Source organism: Electrophorus electricus, chromosome 23, assembly GCF_013358815.1.
Source record: "Electrophorus electricus isolate fEleEle1 chromosome 23, fEleEle1.pri, whole genome shotgun sequence".
NCBI classification, from domain to species: Eukaryota; Metazoa; Chordata; class Actinopteri; order Gymnotiformes; family Gymnotidae; genus Electrophorus; species Electrophorus electricus.
Genome location: NC_049557.1, coordinates 11,847,484 through 11,873,122, shown reverse-complemented (window position 1 = coordinate 11,873,122; position 25,639 = coordinate 11,847,484). Strand labels below are relative to the sequence as shown.

At 47.3% G+C, this 25,639-nt stretch overlaps 2 protein-coding genes across 7 annotated transcripts in view; both read right to left on the bottom strand.

Annotated features, from left to right (window-relative positions):
* fcho1 (FCH and mu domain containing endocytic adaptor 1) overlaps positions 1 to 15,407 on the bottom strand; it is a 38,847-nt gene extending 23,440 nt beyond the window's left edge. For 2 of the 4 annotated variants that reach the window (XM_035522149.1, XM_035522151.1), the window contains exons 1-3: positions 15,321 to 15,407; positions 6,344 to 6,398; positions 52 to 143 (exon numbers count right to left, since the gene is read on the bottom strand). In XM_035522149.1, the coding sequence (XP_035378042.1) occupies positions 52 to 143; positions 6,344 to 6,376 (125 nt within the window). In that variant the 5' untranslated portion in view covers positions 6,377 to 6,398; positions 15,321 to 15,407. Of the gene's footprint in view, positions 1 to 51; positions 144 to 557; positions 1,534 to 6,343; positions 6,399 to 6,613; positions 6,702 to 15,320 lie in introns of those variants that run through there. The other 2 variants (XM_035522150.1, XM_035522152.1) reach the window with 2 other exon arrangements.
* Positions 15,408 to 15,880: 473 nt separating this feature from the next.
* Positions 15,881 to 22,257, bottom strand: znf692 (zinc finger protein 692). 3 transcript variants are annotated; one of them, XM_035521788.1, is made up of 12 exons: positions 22,054 to 22,257; positions 21,339 to 21,607; positions 20,900 to 20,931; positions 19,776 to 20,237; positions 19,603 to 19,678; positions 19,445 to 19,510; positions 19,250 to 19,363; positions 18,890 to 18,940; positions 18,665 to 18,743; positions 18,254 to 18,368; positions 17,375 to 17,474; positions 15,881 to 16,856 (listed from the first exon to the last, which is right to left on the bottom strand). In XM_035521788.1, the coding sequence occupies exons 2-12, from the start codon at positions 21,503 to 21,505 to the stop codon at positions 16,502 to 16,504; spliced, it is 1,617 nt and encodes a 538-aa protein (XP_035377681.1). In that variant the 5' UTR covers positions 21,506 to 21,607; positions 22,054 to 22,257; the 3' UTR covers positions 15,881 to 16,501. The 3 variants fall into 3 exon arrangements, with proteins under 3 accessions (XP_035377681.1, XP_035377683.1, XP_035377682.1); XM_035521790.1 differs by having other exon boundaries at positions 19,250 to 19,360; XM_035521789.1 differs by having other exon boundaries at positions 22,088 to 22,257.
* Positions 22,258 to 25,639: the final 3,382 nt, after the last annotated feature.

Sequence of the window (25,639 nt, the reverse complement as noted above, 5' to 3'; positions counted from 1 at the left end):
CTGTGTATCTCCCCTCATCACCGTTACACACACCCACAGCTGGAGTCTCACCTCTCACGCACAAACTCGGCCAGCTCCTTGGTGGCAATCTGCCCGTGCTTCATGTTGTGGTAGAGCACATCAAACCCCACATTCTTCTCCCCCTGAGAAACACACACACAGAAGATATGCACTTGGTGAGATTAACAGGTGCAGAAGCTTGAAATACATGGTAAAGTGTTAATATAGACAACTGTGTCTATAAACATGCCAGACATCTGACTCGAGTCCCTCAGCAAGTCAGACCTGTGACTCACAGACTGGAGCTCCAGAGCTGAAGGAAAAGATCCACAACCAATCAGCCAAAGATCACCCACCACGATGACACTAGAACCCAGGGCCAGGGGCAGGTGTACTTGTGCAGCCGAGGTGCCTGGCGCTGTTCTGTTTCCATTTCCTTCCTGCTGAACCCTTCACTTCCTCTGCATTGACTTGCTTTCACTGCATCAATGTGTGTGCGTCACAGCACATACTCTAGCAGCAGACCAACAACAAACACGGAAAGGCGTGGGACGTACCAGGGTACCGTGAGCTGCTCCAGACGAGGCTGATCCTCAGACGATAACCTTACCCAGAAAATAAGGGTACATCCTGTGGGTCAGACTAAGCTTGCGTAAAAAATAGAATCCCCATTTTCCGTTTGGTTAGTAAGAAAATGAGAGAGAGAGAGAGAGAGAGAGAGCGCGAGCAAGAAGCGTCACAACACATAAGAAGACTTTGAAAAGACAATCATTTTTGTAAAGACTGGAGATTTTGCAGGATCACTATTGAAAGACTGCAAGTGAGTCCTTCTGAGATCATTTCCCATCATGCTCATCACAAGAATAGAAATTGTTGAACAGAAACAGCAGAAACAGAAGCAGCCTTTGGCCACAGCCGTGCAGGGGTTTGGTCTGGTAGAGCAGCCAAATAGAAAAAGACAAGGGTGTTTACTCCACGTCTCCTCCACACACCAGAGATGTTCACTTTGCCACTTCCTGTTTAGTACTGGAGAGAAGTCACCTATTGGTTGTTGAGAATGGCCATGTCACTATTTGCATGAGCCAAGACTAAAAACTCCTGATAGTATTAAACAAATCAAATTAAAAGTTGATTTGTTCATGATGTAAAGACAAGACTGAAGACAGCCAGACTGACCACCAAACTGAAGACCGCTATCCTGACCACTAAACACCAAACACCAACGATCCAGATGACATGACAGCTATATCAAACTCCAACAAAATGCATGATTTTATTCCAAAGAGAGTCGGTTGGAGACAGATGGAGAAAGCAAGCAAGTGAGCACGGGTGAAGCTATGAGACACCAAGAGCTGTAGTAGTGAGTCACACCTCCAACAGTTCTCAGGTCAGTGAGGAGCAGCTGTCTGGCACCAAGAGCTGTAGTAGTGAGTCAAGCCTCCAACAGTTCTCAGGTCAGTGAGGAGCAGCTGTCTGACACGCGCACCCACACGATCTTTTGGCAAGAGGCTTTATTACTGGACAGATGAGATTAGGTTGGTTTTAAATCTCATCTCTGTAATCCAACTCTACCTCCTGCCATACTTAAAGTAAACTTTTCTACAAAAGAAGCCTCAAAATACAACATGAGGACAAAATAAGTCCTGAAATTTCATTAACCTGCCCAAACTTCACTGACCTGTCCAACCTTTATTAACCTGTCCAAGTGGACACAGGTCATCCAGCACAAAATACGCCGTGTTCACTCCACAAACACGGGCTGCTTGGTTTATGAAAAACGATCGGAGGGAGAATGACAGAAATTGGGGAATCAGAAGATGAAAAAAGAACGAAGAGACTGGAAGACAAACGTGCGTGTGAAGGTGTGCATGTCTGGGGAGTGACGCCTCACCACTGTGTTCTGGTGTCTCTCCTACCTTGGGAACAGTTGCTAAAGTGACAGCAAGAGAGGGAGAGGCACTTTACAGCTTGTTCACTGTTGTTACAGGATGTATAGAGGAAGACAAAAAGAGAGAGAGACAGTGTGTGTGTGTGAGAGAGAGAGAGTGTGTGTGTGTGTGTGTGTGTGAGAGAGAGAGAGAGAGTGTGTGTGTGTGTGTGTGTGTGTGTGTGTGTGTGAGAGAGAGAGAGAGAGAGAGAGAGAGTGTGTGTGTGTGTGTGTGTGTGTGTGTGTGAGAGAGAGAGTGTGTGTGTGTGTGAGAGAGAGAGAGAGAGTGTGTGTGTGTGTGTGGGAGAGAGAGAGAGTGTGTGTGTGTGAGAGAGAGAGAGAGAGTGTGTGTGTGAGAGAGAGAGAGAGAGTGTGTGTGTGTGAGAGAGAGAGAGAGAGTGTGTGTGTGTGAGTGTGTGAGAGAGAGTGTGAGAGAGTGTGTGTGAGAGAGTGTGTGTGTGAGCGAGAGAGTGTGTGTGTGTGTGAGAGAGAGAGAGAGAGAGAGAGAGAGAGAGTGTGTGTGTGTGTGTGTGTGTGTGAGAGAGAGAGAGAGAGAGAGAGAGAGAGAGTGTGTGTGTGTGTGTGTGTGTGTGTGTGTGTGTGTGTGAGAGAGAGAGAGAGAGAGAGAGAGAGAGTGTGTGTGTGTGTGTGTGTGTGTGTGTGTGTGTGTGTGTGTGTGAGAGAGAGAGAGTGTGTATGTGTGCGCGAGCGAGTGTGTGTGTGTGTGTGAGAGAGAGAGAGAGTGACAGAAAAAAATAAGACAGACACAGAGGGTGAGAGGAGCCTGAGGAAGAGTGTTTAGAGACGTGAATGGCTGGGATGGAGCGAATGAGGAGAGAAAGAAATCCCAGGTGAACTCTCTCAGAAGGACATTTTAAGGGACCAGAAAAAGTGAATCCTTCCACAACTAACCCCAGCCACGACTTCCAATAACTTCATTCTCACGTACAGAAATACGATCACAGCTAAACACTTCACCCTAATCAGATGTAAACACTCACAGTCTCTGCTGGTCATCAGCTTCCCCATCACATTGACTGCAACTAAAGATGTAATCCTCTGTGTGTATCCTCAGAGACAAGCCCTGCCCACACCCTCGTACACGTGCGGTTGCAGCTTTCTCTGGTGTCTCCTGGGAGCCCCACACACCCTCAGCACAGGCGAGACACAACAGAAGCACCAGCACTGTGATGGAGACTCTCCACACTGGCTCACAGCCCAGCAAGAGACCGGCTCCCTACCATGTCTTTAAAAAGCTTTAAAAAGATCATTCTGTAGAGTGAGAGTAATGGGAGTATTGTAAGAGTCATCAGCACAGTCCAGTCAAGCACAGGAAGAGCAGACTGATGACAGGCAAACAGAACAACCTTCATCACTGTCATTGTTTATCTTCACAACCTCCCTCTCCGACACACCTGAACACAGCCAAGTTTGTGCCCTGTGCACACAATAGTGTGCGGCTTTGGCTACACTCACCCATCTAATATTGGCACACTGCAAAGAGAAACATGATCGCCAACGGCAACACCTCCACCCCCACTTCCTGGTATAAGCTTAAAAACAACTGAGGAGAAAGGAAGAAAACCGACAACTAGAAAGTAAAAAGCTAAATCATGAGGGATAGAGATCAAGAAAGAGGGTGGACGTCTCTGTCTCCTGTTTCCAGAAATATCTAGAATGGTTTAGAGACACTTTTGTCTGAAGGAAAAGATGTCGTCAACAGTGATATATCCAGAGTCCACCCCCCCCCCACTCCCAATTCCCAGAGTGACATCATGAGGTGAAGGTGACGAGGTGTTCTGGAGCTTTCTATGAGGCCTTGGGAAGATTCGCCCATTTTGGTCTGATGTTTTTAAACCACCCTGCCTCAAGCACAAAACGGAAGCAGCTTATTACTGAGTTTGAGAAGTTTGCGACACTGGAACAAGGCACAATGTCTCTGTCCTAGTGTGTGATAGGAGTGATAAGACAGCATGTAAAGAGCTAATTTAAGAGCACCATTACTCAGGGGCTTCTGGCCTATTCCTGCTCTGACACCTAATTAATTAAGGCATCTCGGTAATTACCTAAATATGCCTCCTCACGCACTTTGCACGGGGTCTCAGAAGCACAGAAGCCGGGGGGTTTGCTTTTAAGAATGCCACATGCTCACGCTCACCCACACCCACCCTCGCTCATGTGCGCATGCACACACACTCACACAAACACGAACACACACGCCTACACAACGGGGACACATCCTATGAAAATTCTGGGCAAGGAACAAGGGAAAAGGCTACTATTACAGCCACTACTGTGGCACTGACACTTGTTCCTTATCTCTCTCTACTAATATAATACTTATTAGTCATGCATGCTTTGCTAGCTGTGCGTTTTCTTTAGCCAGCTCCAGGCTCGTGACGACTCATTTGTAGCTAGTCACTGGCGTTAGCTTGTTGGGTATTAAATCATTCAGGCTACCAAGATTAGTTTTATTTAGCTAGCTGGGGACACAGGGCTTTTCCAGCAGGGATGTGTTGAAGATCATGCGACCGCAGGGCATGCTACTGCGCTACTGCCTCTGCGTCCCAGGCAGTACAGACCCATTATGTCAAGCGCCCATGTGGACAAAACAGCAGGTACCAGTCTCGACCATGGCTGGACTCTTCCGTCTGCACGGTGGGATTACCAGCATTGCACGGAGACAGGCCACAGTATCGTACTGGGACAAAACCAGTAAACAACAGGTACTATGTTAAAAGCATGGAGGAGTCATTCAGCTTCACTCTGTAAATGAGCAAGCTCTCTGTGGACCCAGTCAGGACCACAGGCAAGGGCTTTACATCCCAAAATACCAAAAATTGCAAAATGCACATCAAAATAACATCAAAATAACAAACTGTTTTCAAAAATGGTTTTAAGATATCAGGGCCGAAAATGAGGACACCAACTCCTGAACTTTGCATTAAATCTGATTGACAAAGGATTGCTGCAGGAATCAGAGCAGATGTGTCAGCAACTCCATCCCAGAAGAACATTTAAATGGCTTCATACTGAATAAGTATGCAACCAATGGGACAAGAAGTTCTTTGAATGGTCCAATTCATTGAATACATTTAAATGTCACAGACATCATGTTGCTAGGTGCAACATTCCCACACTCAAACTCGTACTAGAGATTCGCTGCCATATCAGCCAGTGCTCTGGTGATGGCCAGGGCAATGCAGTGAGGAGGGGTTCAGTACACAGCAAAACAGACAAAGTCCACTTCCATGTGCCAGCCAGTTCAGTTCTGCAGTCACGACTGCTGGACCGCTGCACTGGGGACACTCAAATCACACATAATGGGATTTCTCTGTGTGGGAATGCGAGTGTGCTCACAGCGTGACACAGCTTGACTGTCACGTCACGGCTCCCAGAGTGTGTGTGTGTCTCTATTGCCTGTCCTGTCGTACCTGTCTACAGTCAAGTTCATTGTTAGCAGACATATCCTTGATCAGGTATACTGGTAGGAGCACAAAGACATTTGGATTCTAATCTCTAGAAGAACGGATAATCGGAGAGCTGCACTCATGATATATAAACGTGAAAGACAGGGGCTCTCCTCAAGCTGTCAGGCACAATGGAGGCAGTCTCCATACCAACTGAGGCGCAGAAACAAGCCATCCAATCATGTGGTGAGATGTCCACACAACAACGCCCGTCAGAAGTCAACTCATGAGTCACTCACGAGGCAAAGAGGGGTTGATACCAGTCACCAGAGAGAGGTGACGTGTGGGACACCACCCCCAAACACACACACACACACACACACCCTTATGTTTTGTCTATATTACAGGTAGTTATTCTCAAAACCAATACTAATCCTACTCATCACTAGAATGATAAGATAGCCAAACGTACACTGCCTTTTCCTCCTTAAAAAACAGATGTTCATTGGATGGTGAAATGTTTCAGAAGGTCAATGTTTCGGCACGCGCTGGAGTAACAAACTGACGATTACTTTCACTGCTGGTCCTGTGTTCACGTTTCCCACAGAAACATCCCACCTCAGCTCGGACCTGTTTTGAAGAGTCTTCGGGCCAATCCAGATTCTGCCTTTCAGAACCACACGGTGCTGGAATGCTTTTTCTCATAACCGCAGAGACTGATCTGGCTGTGATTAGCCACACCTGCATTGCACTGCACCTCTCTCTCTCTCTCTCTCTCTCTCTCTCTCACCTTCTCCCTCTCACTGAAAAAGTGGGGCACACGCGGCTATTTCAGGGACCACAAAGCTTGGCTACCCCCAGAGACCTGCAGACAAGAGGGCTTGATCCACCTCACACACACACACACACACACACACACACACAGCTCTGTGTTCCTGCAGTGATACCCCATGTGCGGACTGACAGGAGTCAGACAGTCACCCTGCGGTGTGAGAAGAGAACTCACCCAGAAATTGTTTCTGAAGTACGTCATCTTCATTCAGATGTTCTTCTAGAGAGATCTGTGAAGAAGAAAAGAAGATGTGATGCTTTCTTCCGAGGACCCAACGTGCTTTCTGATGTTTCACTATGAGAGCAGCCTGCTGCTGCGATGTGTTCCCACGGCAACCCCACGTTCCATGAAGTTAGGCAAGGCAGTGACAGCCAGGACAAATCCCAACTTTTCATTCTTTCTGTGTAAACAGACTTTGGTAATGCAAACGGTCCGAGTACCCGCCTGCAGGAAGAGAGCAGAAGGCTCGCAGAGTCCCAGAGACACAAACAGAGAGACAGAGAATGAATGACCACCAGACAGTCAGAGAACTTCTAACAACTGGACAACACAATGCAGTGAGAAGTGACACTCACTGGACGCTGAATGACCTCACACTTCACAAAGAAACACTCTCTTTCAAAACAATCAAGCAGGCAAACACATGCAAACACTCACTCACGCGCGCACACACACACGCAGACACACACACACACACACACAGGACCCTGTAGACCTGTTCTCTTTACTGTACACTGCTCACTTCACACAAACAAATCTAAATGGAAATCCTGTTTGTGGCTTTTACATATAAAACAGTAACAGTGTGAGTCACTGAGCCGCCCAGCTGACCTGAGCTGAGGGGAATAGCATTCCACTGCTAGCTTTATTACGCCTAATATGGGTCCATCATAACATTATAATCAACATCATAAATGATTTAAAATGCTATTAAAAATCACATATAGCTTATAAGGAAATGACAGTTTGCAGGTTTCTTAGCATTAGTCAGATAACACACATCTATCTGGAGAGAGAATGAACATTTCAGAGCAGTCGGTCTCGTGTCGGGAGAGAGCAGACTGTTGTGTCTCAGAAGAATGAGACTAGTAACGTATCTGCAGCATGCAGGAGAAACGCTGCTAAACACGGCTCACCTGAGAAACAGGAGAAAAGGGAGAAACCACGTGGCATGAATAAGTCTCTCGCTAACCGGCAAAGTGAAGGAAAAAGTCTTCACGGCTTGGCTGGGTTTTAACCCTCAAAGGTCTGAAGTGTCTGTCGTGTATTTTTAATCATCCATTCATAAAACATCTTTCTGATTCAGCTGTCCTGGACCCACCAGGTTTGCTGCCACTGGAGTGTGAGTCCCGTTTTGTTGCAGAGGTGCTTTGGCTTCAGGTGCTCCGGGTCAGGACACTCACGCCCCCCTCCACTGTATGCACACATACATAAGTTTATATATGTGCATGCTCCCATCCCTCACACACACACACACACACACACACACACACACACACACACACACACACACACCTCTCTGCATGCGCTCCTTTAATTAACACGGCCCAGCATCCGGCAAGAGCCAGAGCCTTGGCAGAGTGTGTGTGCGCTCCAAAAATAAAACCCCGACAGCAGTTGGCTCAGAGCAGGGAGAAGTGGGCCAAATGGAGCACCCCCTGTAGTTGGCTCAGAGCACTGCAGGCTGTAGTGTCAGGGAGGAGTGGGTCAACCAGAAAACCCCTGCAGAGAAGAGACACTTTCAAGTGTTAAACTGCACTGAATGCTGGCATCACCGTGGAAAAAGAAAAACATATCTGAGTGAGAACATCTGTGTGGTCAAGGTTTGGTGCTGAGATGCATGTGAGACGCGACCCAGACAGGCATGTCCAAGAGAGACGTGCAGGTCTCAGGGGTGGTATCGAAAGCGGACCTGCAGGTCCAGCTGACCCATGCCAGGTCCATGCGGAGCGACAGGTGGCATCCCCGGGCGTACTCTGCCACCTCCACCCACAGCTTGGGTGGAGTCACTCATATTACAGAGCTTGGGTGGAGATTCCCAAGACCCTCTGCATATAACCGAGCAGCTCTCCCCATGTTCAGCTGCCTCCCAGAAACCAGCGTGCAACACTTCAGAAGGCGTGTGTCCTAGCACAGCTCAATCGCACGTAGGCTTGACTACACACACACACACAGGTTTGACTACACTCACATAGGCTTGACTAGACACACACACACACACACACACAGGTTTGACTACACTCACGTAGGTTAGACTACACACACAGACAGGTTAGATTACACACACAGACACACACACACACACACACACACACACACACACACGTTTGACTACACACATTTTGGCATCACAAAGAGAGCTCAGTCTAATTCTAGACACAGGACTGGAACAGTGTTTGGAAATATACATTTGTATGGCATTTGTCTGTTTAGGAAACAGGTGTAATTACAGTGTAATTATAGAAAAGCATATTTTCACTGAATGAAACGACGCATGCATTCATACGCAAGATCACTTTAGAATCTCTACTCCTGACTAACCGCCTGATTAACTGAACTATGGAGTCAGGTATGCCTACTTCAGACAGATATGTGAGAGAGAGAGAGAGAGAGAGAGAAGCTTCTTCATCTCTCCTTTACCACGAGTGAAAGTCTCAGAGCTTTCATTGTGATCGACGGCCATGTTTGAGAATAAATGGGCAAGAAATGACTACATGACAAACAAGCCCAAACCATTACAGGGCTACACGCACCAACCGGTTTAAGGTTAAACGAGGTCAGAAGCTTCTCTACATGAATGTTTCAGAGAGAGAGAGAGGTGAGGGAGGACAGAGTGATTAACAAAGTAAAATATAAAAGGCAGAACAAGTGAAACACCGTGGGGTGGAGAGAGAGAGGGAGAGAGCGTGAGAGAGAGCGAGAGAACGCGAGAGAGAGAGACAGCACGCTTCAGCAGTTCTGACCCAGTGATCCCCAGCCTTGTGTGACTGTCAGTATTTGTGTGTGTTGCACAGATGAGTCAACCCTCACATTCCGTTATCAGCGCCCGAGAGGTAGCCTCACTCTGAGGCCAACGGCTCCGACCCCATGGCGATGCCGCAAAGAAACACTCCCGGACACGAACCAGACAGCCTCCGTTTGAAAAGCGACACTTGAGAGACAAAATAAAGAAGCTGCACCCAAAGCTCCCGCCCATGCGCTGTGCGCGGAGGACCAGCACCGTTGCAGACGTGTCCTCAGGGCGTGGAGCCGGTAACACAGCCTTGGGGATCCCGTGACCGTGCTCATCCAGGTGAGCGGAACACCTCGGTGTCCTGGTCCACACCACGCCCGTCAAAACCGCCAAACCCTGGCCGGAGCCACAGGAGAACAGGAGGCTCCTCTTTCCGCGCCGTTTCCAAAAGGAACAGAACAAAAACAGACGAGTTCAGTCTAGTGGGAACAAGGACAGAGGGCTGTCTAGGAGGCCGCAGACAGAAGTCTGTCAGGGATGGAGAGCGTCAGGCCAGACCCGTCACCGGCGTTCCCATCTCGGGGATGGAGCAGCAGGAGCAGCCCAAGTTTTTGCATTCGGACATTCGGGATTAAGGCTCACAGGCAAAATCACACGGAACGGAACCTGGAGGCAGCACACGTCACACTTCTGTCCAAGTGCTTCACTGTCTGATCCCTCAAAGTAAAGTGATGGGTACGTTCACACTGCATTGACACAACAGTGTGGGTATGTGAACCCTCCCCACCCCTGACATCACTTCACTCACTATATGCACTATAACACACACTGGCACACATCTCATTCACACCATCATGCGTGTCATATGAGTGCGAGAGCGTGCGTTCAGGTCACATGATGGTAGACTGAACGCTGTGCAACACCGGAGGACAGAACCCGTGATGGGCCATGACAAACATGTCTGTAGAGGCTGACACATGAACGAATACTAATTCAGACTGTTTTGGTTGCCTAGCCAGACACAAACACAGGAACACCGTCCAACATCAAAAGCTCCGGCTAAAACAAAGAATGCCACAGTTACAGACCCAAAGCTGAAACCACAACGTACTGATCCATTTAACCCTTTCATATCCGGCTAGCAGCAGCAGAGGCAGGAGATGTGTATGTAGTTGTCCAGTACCAACACCCTTGTTCCCTGTTTCTGAAACACCATGGATACGGGCCATTACGAGGAAGGCAGAGAATGCCAGTTTGGGTTCAAAACATCTTATCTGGAACTGTTTCAGAAGTTAACTGGAAACACCTGCTTTTCACAATCCAATCAAAGGCCAGTGGGGAAAATCTTGTCTGCCCATAATTCTTTCTGTTTCACTTCGAAATGTCACATTAAGGATTTAAAATAAGTTCTGGTTTCCTATTCATGCTAACACAATCATTTTCAAGTTCACAGCAATGCTATCCGATCTTCTTCATGAACCTAAAAAAAATAAATAAATAAATAAAAAAAAATCTAATGACACCCAAACGCCAAGCGATTCTTGAAGCGGACTGGTTCACAAGATGACTCTGTGTAGATGTTATTGCAGTTCAACATAATTGCTTATATTGATAATATATTGATATTCTGTACTGACAGTGGGATTTTTAGTGGCTTTTTACGAAACATGAATGATGTTTCAGATTCTGTATCTCGACTGTGAATACTGTACCTACCTGATGTTCAAGTTGTTGTGTTTATCTTTCATTACTGTACTGGAAAGAAATCATAAACTGTAAATATCATCTTCTTAAATTAGGCAAAAGAAAGTTATAGGCTGAAGGGAACATGAATTGGCTGTTTGTTCAGAGCCACTGGACAGAAGCTGTCTTGGAATGGGCCGGTTTGGGATTTCCTGGTATGGTACCTCCCGTCAGCAGGGAGAAGAGACTGTGGCGTAGGTGGGCGGAGTCTCCTGTGTGACTTCCTCAAATGACTGGGAGGAATGAGTGCTAATCTGCAGTCGGCACCACGCTCTGCAGAGCCGTGTGTTCAAGAGCAGTGCAGCTCCTGTATCGGGCAGGAATACGGCCAGTCAGGATGCTCCCAGCGGGGGATCGTACCAGGCCTCGTCGGCTTTGGGAGGCGGTACAGGCGTGCTGTCAGGTGTATGCAGAGGAAGCTGCTCATCCTCACCAGTGCCCCGCCAAGGGACTCTTTGGTACAGGCACGATGGGAGGACGAGAGAGAGCTTAAGAAGGTCTGTGAAGGCTTCAAAGTTGAAGATATGGGGAAGAACAGCATGTGCTTTGGCTGCCTGGCAGGATCTTAAAGGATTGGAACTTCTTAGAAATAGAGCCGTGCAGCGAGTCTACCTCATCTCCAGCGGACTGTCTCGTAAACAAGCGTAGAAAGCGTTAAGAGTTCCGAGTTGCTTCCGTCCACGGCCACTGTGCTGTGAGCTTCCTCGAGAGCCTGGCCGGTCCGGCCCGTATCCCACCCACTTCCCTGAAGAGCCTGGCCGGTCCAGCCTGTATCCAACCCACTTTCTCTCCGGCCAACTTCTCTGCCCCACAGTGGCTTTATTTATGGGTTGGAACTAAAACTACCCAGCTGACAGCACCGGAGATGATCAAATACGTCGGCCCAAGCTCCAGCTCACAGGCACGACGGTGGTAAACCTTTATGATTATAGCTTAGCAGCGCAGTGGCTAGACTACAAAACTGGGGTCCCTCCGTGAGAAGATTATGGTAATAAAAACAGATATGGCACTTACAGAAGCAGCTAATTACTGGTATGCAAACAAATGAAATAGTTCTGAAATTAAATTGTACTTCTTTCAGAAATGATACATAAAAACCTTAAATTCTATTTTTATGCTGCATGAGACAAAGCGACTTGTTTAGGTATATTTATTGGAAGAAAAACTTGCCTTTTATCTTTTCCTTGACATGAAACGGGAACTAACCATCCCAGTGGGGACATGACCACTGATGAGTCTCTGAGCCAGGTAATGAGTATCGAGACCGTGACCACCTGGCTGAGGCGTTTTTGGATTTGGATCGGAATACAAATGTGGACTGAAAGCCCTGGATTAGCACAGGCCTAAAATGATGCTTTGCATACAGCTCATCAAATGTAATGGGGGACGTCAGTGACCACAGAAATAAAGGAAGAAAGTCTTTGATCAAAAATCTGATTTACTGAGACAATGATTCATGAAAATAACCCAGTAAGGCCAGTAAGTGGTAGATGTTTGAGCTCTAATTTCAGAAGAACCTTAATACCACAACACGACAAACCCCAGCACTCATAATCCTACACTGCGGATCACGATGGGTTTGCCTGCTCTGAGTAAACAAAACAAACCAACACACACACACACACACACACAGCCTGCGCCCGGGCACAGATGTGCCATCTCTGTATGGGGTGGAGCAGACAGAAGCTGCTTAGCTGTGTTGCAGCCATTGTTCGAGGTCTCAATGCGGGTTTTGTTGCATAGTTCCTACTGTCCTTCTGTCCAGAAGCACGTGCTGGAAATCACCTCTGACTGGGGTGGGCGGGGCCTGGGTGGGGGTCCGGCTAGAACGCTCCAGTCGGGGGGAGTTGTGGGGGGGCCCCAGCATGCAGCAATGCTGGGAGTGGTGCCACGCTGGTCCAGACCAGCATGGACAGCACCAGCCAAAGGGGAGGAGGTAGGGAGAGAGAGGAATAAAGAGAGGGGAAGATAAGAAATGCCTCACGCACTCATCTTTTCCCCCCCTCTTCTCTCACTCATTCAGGCTCAGTTTTGGCAATCATGTGCTTCCTCAATGACCCAGATACCAAACTACCTTGGATCTGTGTGGTCTGGGCATGCTTGCTCTGAGCTCCAACAAAGATCCGGACCAAAAACTCCTGGCTTTAGTACCACAGCCACAGACTACATGACCACTTCTGTCTGGTGAGGAGGAACAGACTGCATAGATATGCAGCCCTGTGGCCAGATCGAAAATGTATTCAAATATTTAATGCGCCTCAGATGGAAATCAGAGTAACCCGATTTCCAGTCTGCTTTAGGAACAGAAATATAAACGTCATCCATAAAGCGTTTATTCTGCATCTGATACAAGCGCTTCCAATAGTAGTCAAACTACTGAAGAACAAACAAACAAAAGCACCACAGTTGAGCACGAGCAGCCTACTGCAGGATGACGTAGCCAGCAGCTTCCTATCCTTGCATCCTCCAGGGGGCAACTGGAGCACCTCCTCCGGACCCTGGCACTGCCCGCTGTGGCAAGGTGGCGCCTGGTTATCTGCTCTGAGATCAGGCCTTTGCACTAGGTGTGTCCAGGTTGCTGGTTGGTGATGGCATGGAAGCTCCAAAAGTCCAGCGGACAGGAACCATGCGCCACTCCATTCCATATGCGAAACAGGATTCAGCTGCACGTCTCCTTATTCTCTCTCTTTCTGTCTTTTTCTTTTTCCTGTCCTCCTTTCCTGTCCAGTTTCTCTCCATCATACCCTGAATTCACTCTTTTCTCCTCTTTTTTAAAAGCCCTTTTCATTCTGAGGCTTTCTTTCTGTTATCTTTCTCCCTTCATTTATTCTTCTTCCAATCTCCGCCTCCTCCCACGTTCCCAGCTCTTCAGCTGAAAGGTGCCGTCTGGTCAGTGTCTTTCAGCCCCAAGCCAAACGGGCCCTAGTCGATGCAGGGTAACACGCAGCTGTTAGTGGTGCCGGTGTGGTTCCAGGGGCGTCTGCCTGGCTCGGACTCCACAGTCCCGGTTTGGGGTCAAAGCCGCTGCTACCCCCCTTTTAACAGCCCGCGGTGCAAGGCGCTGACAGCTGTGTGCAAGGCCTCCGGCTGGAGCTGTGCCTCATCCCTCTGAGCGGGAGTGTGTAGTCGAGTCTGGCCACAGACCAGCGCCAAAGGGCCTTTTGTGAAGAGTCAAGATGCTCCCTGCTTCAGGGCCCATGATGCCTCTGGCCAACTTATACACATGTACACACCCACAACACAGAATCAGTCTGTGCTGAACTTTGACAGGCTGTGCAAGGCTTATAGCACACAACAACCCAACTCTGCATGGACCAGTAAATTGTGCAGGGCTCAGATACAGGGCCACGGGGAGCTCAGATACTCTACAGGCGTTTATCTGCAGGCTCTGATAATAAATGGGAATAAAAGATTCCAAACACTGCTGTACGAGGTGCTTAATCTATTCTTACACTTATTAAAAGCCGCTGCTTTGAGTGTCGATTCCCCAGAAATCAGCTGGGGATGCAGCTTTGGCCAGGCTATAGGGCCATACTGCATTAAATAGGAATAATCTAATACCTGAGAAAGATACACTTCTTAAGTTATGACACGCTGGTCCTAGCCTGGCGAAGAGGGAAGCAGGAGGACACAACTGGTTCAGCGCGTGTCAAAGCACGCGGGCGTTAAGAAATGGCCTATGGGTTGGTTGAGTAGATCACAAACAGAACAGTCGCACAGTCCCTGGTGTCATAAGACATGAGTGCCATGAACGCTACGACAGTAAACACGAACACCGCACACACACGCGGAGGCGGCGACAGCGATACACGCCAAGGGGTTTGCAGAAAAGAGATCTGAAAGGAGCTCGCGCTGAAAGCTCGTGGGAGGGAACGAAACAAGGTGCCTTGTTCATTCTCAACACTTCTTTTATTTCTAAACAGCCCCTCAGTAGTTACAATACCTGACTGCAGCACGAGAGATACGAAGCCTCGAGTCAAGCAATTTGCAAGTCATGCAAAACATAACGTCACCAGAACGGAGCCTCGGTACCTCCGTGCAACGGATACGGCTGTACACGAGCGACTTCTCTCCGTAGGCGGCAGCAGCTCGGTAACGGACACGCAGGAAGGCTTTTCAATTCTCTTTGGCTAATAAATTGACCCACACCGAAGCAGCACGCGCTCATACTCATCAGTGCGCGCAACCCTCGATTGAACGCAGCCCATCGCGCAGTAGGAAGTTCCTGGCGCATGCACCGCGGTCAGGTCTTTGTTGCACGGCGAGGTGGATAGCTGCCGCGTGCAGTCCCGCGCGTAACCCGCGTGTGGCTTGATTCCCGGGGGAACCAGGGAGCACGAGAGATGCGCTGCTGCGCTTGGTCACGGCACATACCACTACTCTCTGTCACGCGCCTCCTCGCTACCGGGATCACAGGTTCCCAACGAACTGAAGAAAAGCACAAAAGCGTTTTACCTGCTCGTGGTCTCAGTAAAAACGACACTGCTCATGGTCTCAGCCGGTGCAGCGCGCGCCGGAGTCAGCCGTGTCGCGTTAATGTGAGCTGATAGTAACGAGCAGTTGACAGGGTCCAAAGGTCCCGCCCCCCTCTTCTCTAATTGGCTTTCATGTCCCGTCACTTAGTCGTCACAAGAGAAAAGCAATGTTGGCATGGTAACTGTTAGAAGGCATGTTTCTAAGAACGAGAGAGAAGCCAATGAGAGCTCAGGTCTGTTTTTGCGAGTGACGAACACTTGTTAGCAAATTCTATCATTGGTTAAAATTCGTATCAATCCCTAAAAAATTAAGTATAAGGCGGGAATTATTATTGAGATGTTCGTAATATATGCAAATCTAGTCCCTCCGCGGAATATTTCTGGGAAAGCCCCGCGCCTTTACCGACTCTACATGACAGATTATGCAAACCAAAAAAGTGACTTGTGAATAAAAAATGAAAGGAATTGGCTAGAAACAGGCATAGTATATAGCACTGTTGGCTTGAAACAAATTTAAATCGCAAATAAATGTATAAAAAGTGTCTACACAGGCATTTAATTTAAAGACAGACCATATTTTACTGACTCTACGTGAGTTTAAGAAAAATGCCACAGTATTCAGCATTTAAAATCCAACGGTGTGGAGTAACATAAAAACAAAAAACAAAACACAAAACAAATCTCTTTCTTGAATTTGTGCTCATCCATGTTCTGTGCTGAGTTGAATCAGTCTGCTGATTTAACTACAAACTGGAGTCAACAAAAACAGACAAGGTGCCAAAAACACAACTCGACATGACACTTTCATCCATAATTCCATGAAGATGATTTATCAGATCAATTGTGAGGCGTTTTATTATCTGACTGGTTCGTCTGTCCAGATCCAGAATCCCGCTTGGTCTGTCTTCTATAAAGGCACTCTGAGTCCACTGGCACCTTTACAGTCAAATACGGTGAAAGGAAGATAACAGTGAAGTGGGAGTTATCATTATGAGAAGGCTGTTCAGTTCAACACAGTTCTCCCTTAATCTGAACCCAAAGTTAGTTGAATGACCTGTGAATCTCACTTCACCTCCATCTTGAATGACAGCCAAATCTACAGACCTTCTGTTCCATTTCTTTCTACCTAGGGGTCGACTTCAGCTGCCAATGTGTCCAAGGTCATTGGCAGCATGGCTTGGAGCGTTTCCACCCTGTTCCGGGGGCAGAGGGAGGGAGTTGTGCCGGAGCTAGGTGATGGGGGGCAGGGAGCTCAGGGCTAGGTGACAGGGGGCGGGGCATGTCCGTGCAGGGGGCGGGGAGCTCAGGGGTAAGTGACAGGGGGCGGGGCGTGTCCGTGCAGGGGGCGGGGAGCTCAGGGTGACTCTTGCTCCGATGGGCTGTCACATTATCTCTCTTCTCAAAGCGGCGGCCGCAGACGTTGCAGGGAAAGTGGTAGTTGCGCTCAGCATTGTGTTTACGCATGTGCCAGTTCAGAGAGGCCTTCTGCCGGCAGGTAAAGCCACACACTTCACACCTGGAGAAAGGCCATGCCCACAAACACAGGTAGCTGAGAGATCATATGATCCATTCACAGTTTATACTTCAGATAGTGAGAGATCCTCACTGACAGACAAAAACAGGTCAGATCTAAGCAATCAATGAATGCAATCTATCAATGAGCAATCTATGAGTGCACACCTTTAAAACTGATGGACAAACAGACAGTAATAAATAAGACATAACACATGAGAGTAAGAGATATGTATATTGACACTAATACAAATGGTCTTTAGACCCAGCCAGGCCTTTCATGCTAAACTTGAATAACAAAATTGCAAATGAATATTACAGTGAATTTTTTCATCACTGAAAAAAATTAAAATTTTTACCTGAATTGTATTAATGTATTAATAAATATATGCAGCCCAAACAAATTAACATTAAGTAAGTGTGTGTGTGTGATGTTGGGGGCTGTGTGGGGTGTACTGGTTGTGGGGTGTGTGTGTGTGTGTGTGTGTGTGTGTGTGTGTGTGTGTATGGAGATCCTCTTACTGCAGAGGTTTCTCTCCAGTATGGATCCTGCGATGGATGCTCAGGTTACTGCTGGTCCGGAAAGCTCGGGCGCAGAATTCACAGATGTAGTCCCTCCGGTCTATCAGAGACACCACCCAGCACACACAACCCACAACCCAGAACATACACCACACACACACGCACCAACACGCACACGCACCAACACACACACGCACACCCACCCACATCACTCGGAATAGAGCAACAACCAACAGTAATGCAAATTTTGATCTCCTGACTGTGTTCAATAGATAATGTCTCATTGTGACTTTAGAGTGGACACTTTGCTCTTCACACTTCATTAAATGTGCTAAATTCAGATATGAAATCACACAATTGGGCTTATTGGAAAATGATCATTACAGTAACAAATTAATACAATATTGATGCATTATTCAGGGATGGGTTGAATTCGTTTTTGACAGATTTCTTCCTCTGTCCTTCATGCATGCTGAGTGGAGCCGTGCTGAAACTGACCCAGATACAGACGTCAGCACAGGGCTCACTGACACCAGGGCTCACCGACACAGGGGCTCACTGACACCAGGGGCTCACTGACACCGGGGCTCACTGACACCGGGGCTCACTGACACCGGGGCTCACTGACACCAGGGCTCACTGACACCAGGGCTCACTGACACGCTGACACAGGGGCTCACTGACACCAGGGCTCACTGACACCAGGGCTCACTGACACCAGGGGCTCACTGACACAGGGGCTCACTGACACAGGGGCTCACTGACACGCTGACACAGGGGCTCACTGACACAGGGCTCACTGACACCAGGGCTCATTGACACCAGGGCTCACTGACACCAGGGCTCACTGACACGCTGACACAGGGGCTGATCACTCACCACTGTGGAGCTTCTCGTGCTCTTTGAGATGCTTCTTAAAGTTGAAGGATTTCCCGCAGGAGGGATGGGAGCAGGAGAAGGTCTTCTGGTGGACATGCTGGTACTTCATGTGGTGCTAAAAGCAGAGATGGTTTGCATAATTAATTAAGCGCAGTTCTGCCCTGCCTGCGCTTAACATGATGGGACAGATTAAGTGCAGAAAGGAGTGGCACAAGGTCTCTGACTCCGCCTCCTGCAGATCACCTGCCCAGCATGGTTTTCATTAGCTTTATAAAGCTTTAATTGGCTAGATTGGAGTAGGGGGTCAAAACTGAAAACTGCACTCTATAGAAGAAGGGTTGGCAGTCCCTGATACAGGAGTAAACGTGTAGACCCGCACTTGGGGACTCTGGGATGCATTGAGATGCTCACATTCAGATACTGACGACTTGAAAAGATTTTCCAGCAGCCCTCAAATTCACAGGGCAAAATGAGTTTTGGTGTTGCTTTCCTGCAAATGCAAGAGCAATAGCTGCAGTCAGATTATTACAACATTATTATAATAAACATTAAATAAACTAACAAAATCAGAACATTACTCATATCATCAATGCACACACAAACACACTTTTGTTTTTACTATAACATTAAACTAACCTTTTTCTCCTGCCACTAATCTGAGATGTGTCATCTTTTACTGGCTGTTGTCTGGAAGGTAAAAGTGTATAAATGTTAGAAAAATGCAGAAAAATCCCCATTTGGATATTTTATGGTATTGATTATAAGGTATAATCAATTACTTATAAAAGGTATAATATGCATTTCTAGGAGTACTCGTGAAGAAGACACAGCTGGTTTCCCCCATGTATCTCACTACCATACACCTTTCCCAATTTTCCTTTCATGTCTTTTTTTACTTCATATTATCAATATGTTTGCGTTTTTATGGCAAATTACTGTAAAAATATCAAACTGAGTGAATTTTATTATTTGGACTCGTGCAAGTATCAAAAGCACCTGTTATTCTGTCTCCTCACTGTTCTCAGGTGATCGCCTTTGGGCTTTTCAGGCTGATCTGTTCTCCTATGTCGCCCTCTCTTGGTTGGCACTGGTACTGCACTTGTGTTCCTGCTGGAAGTTAAAAGAAAAAAAGTCTTTTGAATTTTTAAAACAAAACTTCAGAGTGGAACGTGCTGAAGTGGAAATGCAAACCTGTCATCAGGACTCTGCTTTTCATCACCGATGTCTTCACAGTCTTCAGTATCCACTATTAGTGAGCTATTGGTGAAAACACATTCATGCACAAGTAAACATTATGAAAATCTTTTGGTTGTATTGCTCATCACAGTGCTGCAGAACCCCAGATGTACCGGTTCTTCAAGGGCAGAACAGTAACCACCACACCACTTCCTTCCTCCTGTAATGCCACATCCTGTTTGGGCCGTTCTGTGCCATATTGAAATAAAGAGTAAACCCAGTTACTTGTAAGAGCTTGTGAAGAAAACATCCGGTTAACGCTGTTAACGGCTTTCTTGCGAGTTACCTGTCCCCTCCTTGCCTGCCGAGCACTGTGGGACGACGTCGTGTGTTCCCTCCTTCTCTGTGGATGTTGCGACAGCCTTCACTGCCCTGCGCCTCCTGCCCCTCCGTTGTTCTCTGCTCCTCTTATTTCCCTGTTCCACCTGCCTCTGCCCTCCACCTGCCTCTCTGCCCGGTTCCTGCTCCGCCTCCGCCGGACACCACGTGAAGCCGTGTCCCCGCTCGCAGACGTAACGTAGGCGCACCTCTGCTTCAGACGCCTGCGCGGGGGCTTCAGGGTCCGTGTCCGCTTGCCTCCACCTACGGCCCTTCCTACAGGCTCCTCCCACCTGCAGACCCGCCCCCTGTCCGGCCCGGGTCGGAGGGAGTGGGCAGTGTTGTCCATGACTGTGGACGAGCAGGACCAGCTGGTTGAGGGAGGCGTCCGTGGTGGACACAGTCGCTCGGACCGCTCCTGGAACACCACCTGAGCAGGGCAGACACACCAGTACAAGTGTACTGTAACCTTCATTTCAGCAGGATAGTGGTAATTGTCTGAATATGATCCAAGAGGTCATGGGTTTGAGACCCAACTTTGCATTACTGTAAGCTCATTTTATGTGAAAACAATCTGCTACGTTTTCACGTAGTTCATTTCAAAACCACTGAACTAAATCAAAGAAGGTAAACTTCAGCTGCATCTCATGGTTTGTGCGTTTTCTATTAGTCATCTGTTCCTCTGTTGATTGTGATGTTTGACAAATACTGCAGTGTGACTACAGTTACAGGTGTAACTGTAGTTAAAGGTGTAATGTAGATGTAATGCTTATTACATTAAGTAGAACAAGACTGGTTTGATGTGAACATAACCCCCATTTTGTTGCTATGGTAACTGGCATTTGTGGCCTTTATGTGAAGCAGCTGGTTTACACTCAGCGAAACCACACATCTGTTGTCTTATTTTAACTTTAAATTGTGAACTTGATCTAATGACTAGACAGGAAGGGCTACTGTATGGCTAGAGTTCACACACGTCCCTGCGGCCCATGTTCATGGTCTTAACGTTTTAACCAGCTCTAGTTACACAGGCCTGTAGCACTACACAGTTCCTATTTACTGTGAAAAATACAAAAATCACATTTACAGTACCTGAACACCTGCTGCACTCTTTGGAGAAGTAACTGTTGGAGGAGAAGAAAGTTAAACCAATTAATCAACCCTGATACTCTCTCAACCACGACAATGACGACGGCCAACATAGCACAAAGATGACAACAGAGGTCACCGTTTACGCAGCGTGTAACTCTCATAACACACACACACTACGTCAAAGTTTGACCACTGTGATGATTTAGAGTCCAAGGTACCAGTCAGACTAGCAACATATCAAAGCATTAACACAGTTCACTTGCCAATTAATATTATCTTTAGCAAGCAAGCCAGTGCCACTGTGGTAATGTGAGTTACCCCAGCGTTACCCGTGTTTTTAGTCCAGTCCTCACCACACCTGAACTCAGCCATACCTGTGCACAGGTGCGCTGGGAGGCGGGTCAGAGCGAAAGCTGGGCTGGGGACCGAAGCAGCGTACCTCTGCAGCAGAAACTGTGCCATCTGCGAGTGCAGAGAGAAGCCGAGCTGGTCCTTTAGCTTTCCCCAGCCCTGCAGGCTGGAGCCGAGGCGCACGCGAGACCTGCTCCTCCTGGCGTCGAGCTCTCGCCTCCGCTGCGTGCGCAGAGCATCTTTAGCAGACGCCATGACGAGCCACTCCAAGCGCCGTGTAGGAGCAAGAGGCGACAAAGAGCCCGATGGCAAAGACGTTTCGCGCTGGCCAGTAGGAGAAACGGGACGGTGGTAGCCCTGTATTCGTGCAAAACACTGGAATTAAATGCATTACTTAACTCAAAATTGGGCTTTATAGCCATCATATAGTACAACTGGGCCTGAATCCCGGCTGCAGGATGCGCTACGTTTGGATCCACTAATTCCACAGCGTCAGTGATGCCGTGTTTAGTGTAACCGTCTACACCGCCTAGTCGTGTGTTAAGTAACTGATGCGTGACGCTTGCAGTAACTACAGTGTTTAACATAAGACCTGCTCTAGATGGGAGCCCTAAAATACTAAAACCCTTAGAAAAAAACGTTATAAATGCTTTCTAACATTTTATTTCCTGCGACCTATACATTTTCGCAAAAATAAATAAATAAATAAAATCATAAGACGCACGGAATCCTTATTGGACCCTTATTTAACAGACATTCTGTTAAAGTTCATGACAGATTAAGGCAGACAAACTAATCCATACTCCGTCGTGAAAGCGGGTCCCACCGGCCGCTGACCTTTCTTCAGTTGCCCTTTTAAGAACGCGCCGCGTTTACTCGACGCAAAACAGTACCGCAGAAACCTTCACTTTTTCTGACGGGGAAAACATGTGATTCATCTATCGTCTTAATGTTGCAAGAAAATCCAAAATAACTACTGCAACCATCAAAAGCAATAATATAGGAAGTGTGCGTTTGGTTCCCAGAAACACTCACGTTAACAGCAAGGTTTCATGGGAAATGTAGGCCTATAGAAAATTCCATTGAATGATAAATATACGCGCGTGCGTGCATGCGTGCATATTTGTGTGTGTGTGTGTGTGTGTGTGTGTGTGTGTGCGCGCGTGCATGCAGGCGTGCGCGCTTCATTACATAAACAAGCCAAACAGAACTGAATTAGATGACGACAGAGGACAGTAGGTACCTAAACATAAAACACGAAGACTATAACTAATTGGAAATGCTAAAATGAAACTACGGCGAGAGACAGGCTAAGCTAATTAAACCAAACAAATGCACATAATTGAGCAACATCAAATGTAACTAAACTACAGTGGAGAGGCACACAGCGTATAGGACTTGTGCTCAGGACTTGTGAGGTAGTGTACAGGACTTGCTTTAAGGCACTGCACTGGAGAAGCCCTAGAGCATCCGAACCCCTGAAGCATTTGTGATGAGATGACTTATGAATGCAGGAATAATGGGGCGTTTACTGTTTTTTTTTTTTGTTTTTTTTTGTATTTCCTTCTGTTCCCTGCAGCCTAGTTGTTGCTTTTAGTCTAGTTAATAGAACAGGAAGTTGCTACAAAGCAGAGTCATTCTGAGGAGATGAGGAGTCTCCAGGTTCCCAGCAATTCCTTCACACACTACGCCTCAGAGACTGTCTGTGAGTAACTGACTTTCATACTGAGTTATGTTAGATGCTGTGTTCAGCACTTTGCAACAGTATAGTAAATTTTGTATTGAATTTTAATGGGGTTGTAACATTAGCCTAACTCATTTATACCATGTTCATTTACGCACTGACATTTTCTGTTTTTTTCAGATTTATAAAACAAAACCTTTTGCTTCAGTAAAGAGATTAAGAAAAGTCAAACCTTGGTATTTATTGGGGAATGGTAGCCATTCACTAGCTGTTTGGCTGTGTAGCAGGAACGCACCATGAGGACAGCACAGCATTCCTCAGAGACGTTGGTCCAGATTCACACAATAACATCTCGTGGTTGCTGCACATCCGTGATGCGAATCTCCAGTTCCACCACATCCCAAAGATGCTTTACTGGACTGAGATCAGGTGACTTTTGCGTCTCTTTGTGTACAGTGAACTCATTGTCATGAGTCACCACCACTACCTCCAAAACAAGCCTAGAGCATTGGTACAAGGCAGGATGGATCCATGCTTTCATGTTGTTCACACCAAATTCCGACCCCACTACCAAAATTTCACAGCAGAATTCAAGACTCATCAGACCGGGCAACATTTTTTTTCTGTCTTCGCTCATTGAATTTTAGTGAGCCTGTGTGAAATGTGGCCTTAGTTTCCTGTCCTCAGCTGACAGGATTGGCACACAAACGGTATGTGGTCTACTGCTGTAGCCCATCTGCTTCAACATGTTGTGTGTTCAGAGATGCTCTTCTATGTACCTAGGTTGTAACGTGTGGTTATTTGAGTTACTGTTGCCTTTCTATCAGCTTGAACCAGTCCAGTTATTCTCCTCTGACATCTGGCATCAACAAAGCATTTTTGCCCAGAGAACTGCCAGTCACTGGATATTTTGGGACCATTCTGTCTAAAACTAGAGTCACAGCTCTGGCTGCCTACCTACAGAGGTACACAAGAGAAGTAGAAGCCAGGAGAATAAACAGGATGTTCTCCCATGAGTTATCCAGTTTGAGTTCTCTCAGTGGCAGGATAACAGCATGAGAACAGACCCGCTAATGCTGGAGACTGAACAATAATGCTGGAGACTGGAAAGTCTTATGGGAGAAGGAGGCATCACACAACACCCAGTGGTTAGAGAACCTGAGAGCTGACCACACAACCTCCCTGAACAGGACCCAGGAACTGTCACACTAGCAGATATCCAAGAAAGGGTCTCAGGTGTGACAAGCTGGACAGCTCCAGGCCCTGTCGTGGTCCACGCCTACTGGCTGAAGAAGCTGACTGCTCTCCATGAGCGCCTGGCAGCACAAATGAACCAGCTGCTAACAGATGGAACCCACCCTGAATGATTAACTGAAGGCCAAACACTTGCGATCTTGAAGGACCTCCAGAAAGGGGCAGTTCCATCCAACTACCAGCCGATAACCTGCCTCTGTACAACATGGAAGCTCCTGTCACTGCCATCACTCTGGCTAAGAGGAGTAGACATATGGTTCAATACATGAGAAGAAAGGCATTGGCAAGAACACCAGAGGAGCCAAACACCAGCTACTGGTGGATAAAACAGTCACTCAAGAGTGTAAGACCAGACAGACCAACCTTTGGATTGACTACATTTAGCTGATACTTTTATCCAAAGCAACTTACAGTTATGACAACTTGAGCAACTGAGGGTTAAGGGTCATGCTTAGGCACCCAACAGTGAACTGGCAGTGGTGGGGCTTGAACCAGCAAACCTCCAATTACAAGTCAACTACCTTAACCACTGAGCTACCACCACAAGAAAGCTGGTGATTCAATGGTCTACACATGGATCCTGGAATGCTTGAGGCTGTATAACATCAACAGAACTCTAAGAGCCTTCATCAAGAACACAGTGGGGCTGTGGAAGACAACACTAGAGGTCAACCTCAGACCAATAACATAAGTCACCATCAGTTTTGGGATTTACCAAGGAGATGCCTTGTCCCAACTGCTGTTCTGCATCAGCCTGAACCCCCTCAGTGAAATCATCACCAAGAGTGGCTACAAATACCGGCTACAGAATGGAGCAACTGTTAGCTACTTCCTCTCCATGGATGCCATCACGTTGCATGCCAGAGACTCACTAATCTCACCAGAATATACATCAACGACAAGGAGAGGAAAAGTAGATAGAAGTGAGGGAATCATGTTACCAGAAGGCAACATAGCATATGTTGAGGGCAACTACAAGAACCTTGGAATCCCACAGGTAAATAGGAACCATGAAGAAGCCACAAGGATAGCAGCTACAGCCAAATACCTACAAAGAGTGAGACACATCCTAAGAAATTGGCTGAACGGGAAGCACAAGATCCAGGCTATCGACACCTACAGGCTATCAACACCTACAGGCTATCAACATCAGTCATCAGACCCCCCACTAGCATAATAATCTGGCAAAAGGAGGAGATAGAAGCCATTGACATCAAGACAAGGAAACTCCTCACAATGCACGGAGGGTTTTATCCCAAATCCAGCACTCGGAGATCGGACACTAAGAGGAAGAAGGGGGGCCGAAGACTAGGGAACGTCAGAGCCACTATCCAGGATGAAACAACCAAGATCCAGGAGTATGTCAGGATGATGGACCCAAGTGATAAAGTGTTTAGTGAGAACCTCAGACAGCAAAAACCCAAGGGTGGGTAGTAATGAGGAGGAACAGA

What these genes read in the sequence shown, in the direction of transcription:
- znf692 (XM_035521788.1), bottom strand. Translation starts at nt 21,505, where the DNA reads ATGGCGTCTGCTAAAGATGCTCTGCGCACGCAGCGGAGGCGAGAGCTC. An exon ending in ATTAGTGGCAGGAGAAAAAG is followed by an intron (nt 18,744 to 18,889) that starts GTTAGTTTAATG and finishes TTGCATTTGCAG; the next exon opens with GAAAGCAACACCAAAACTCA. An exon ending in CAAGTCGTCAGTATCTGAAT is followed by an intron (nt 18,369 to 18,664) that starts GTGAGCATCTCA and finishes CTCTGCTTTTAG; the next exon opens with CACCACATGAAGTACCAGCA.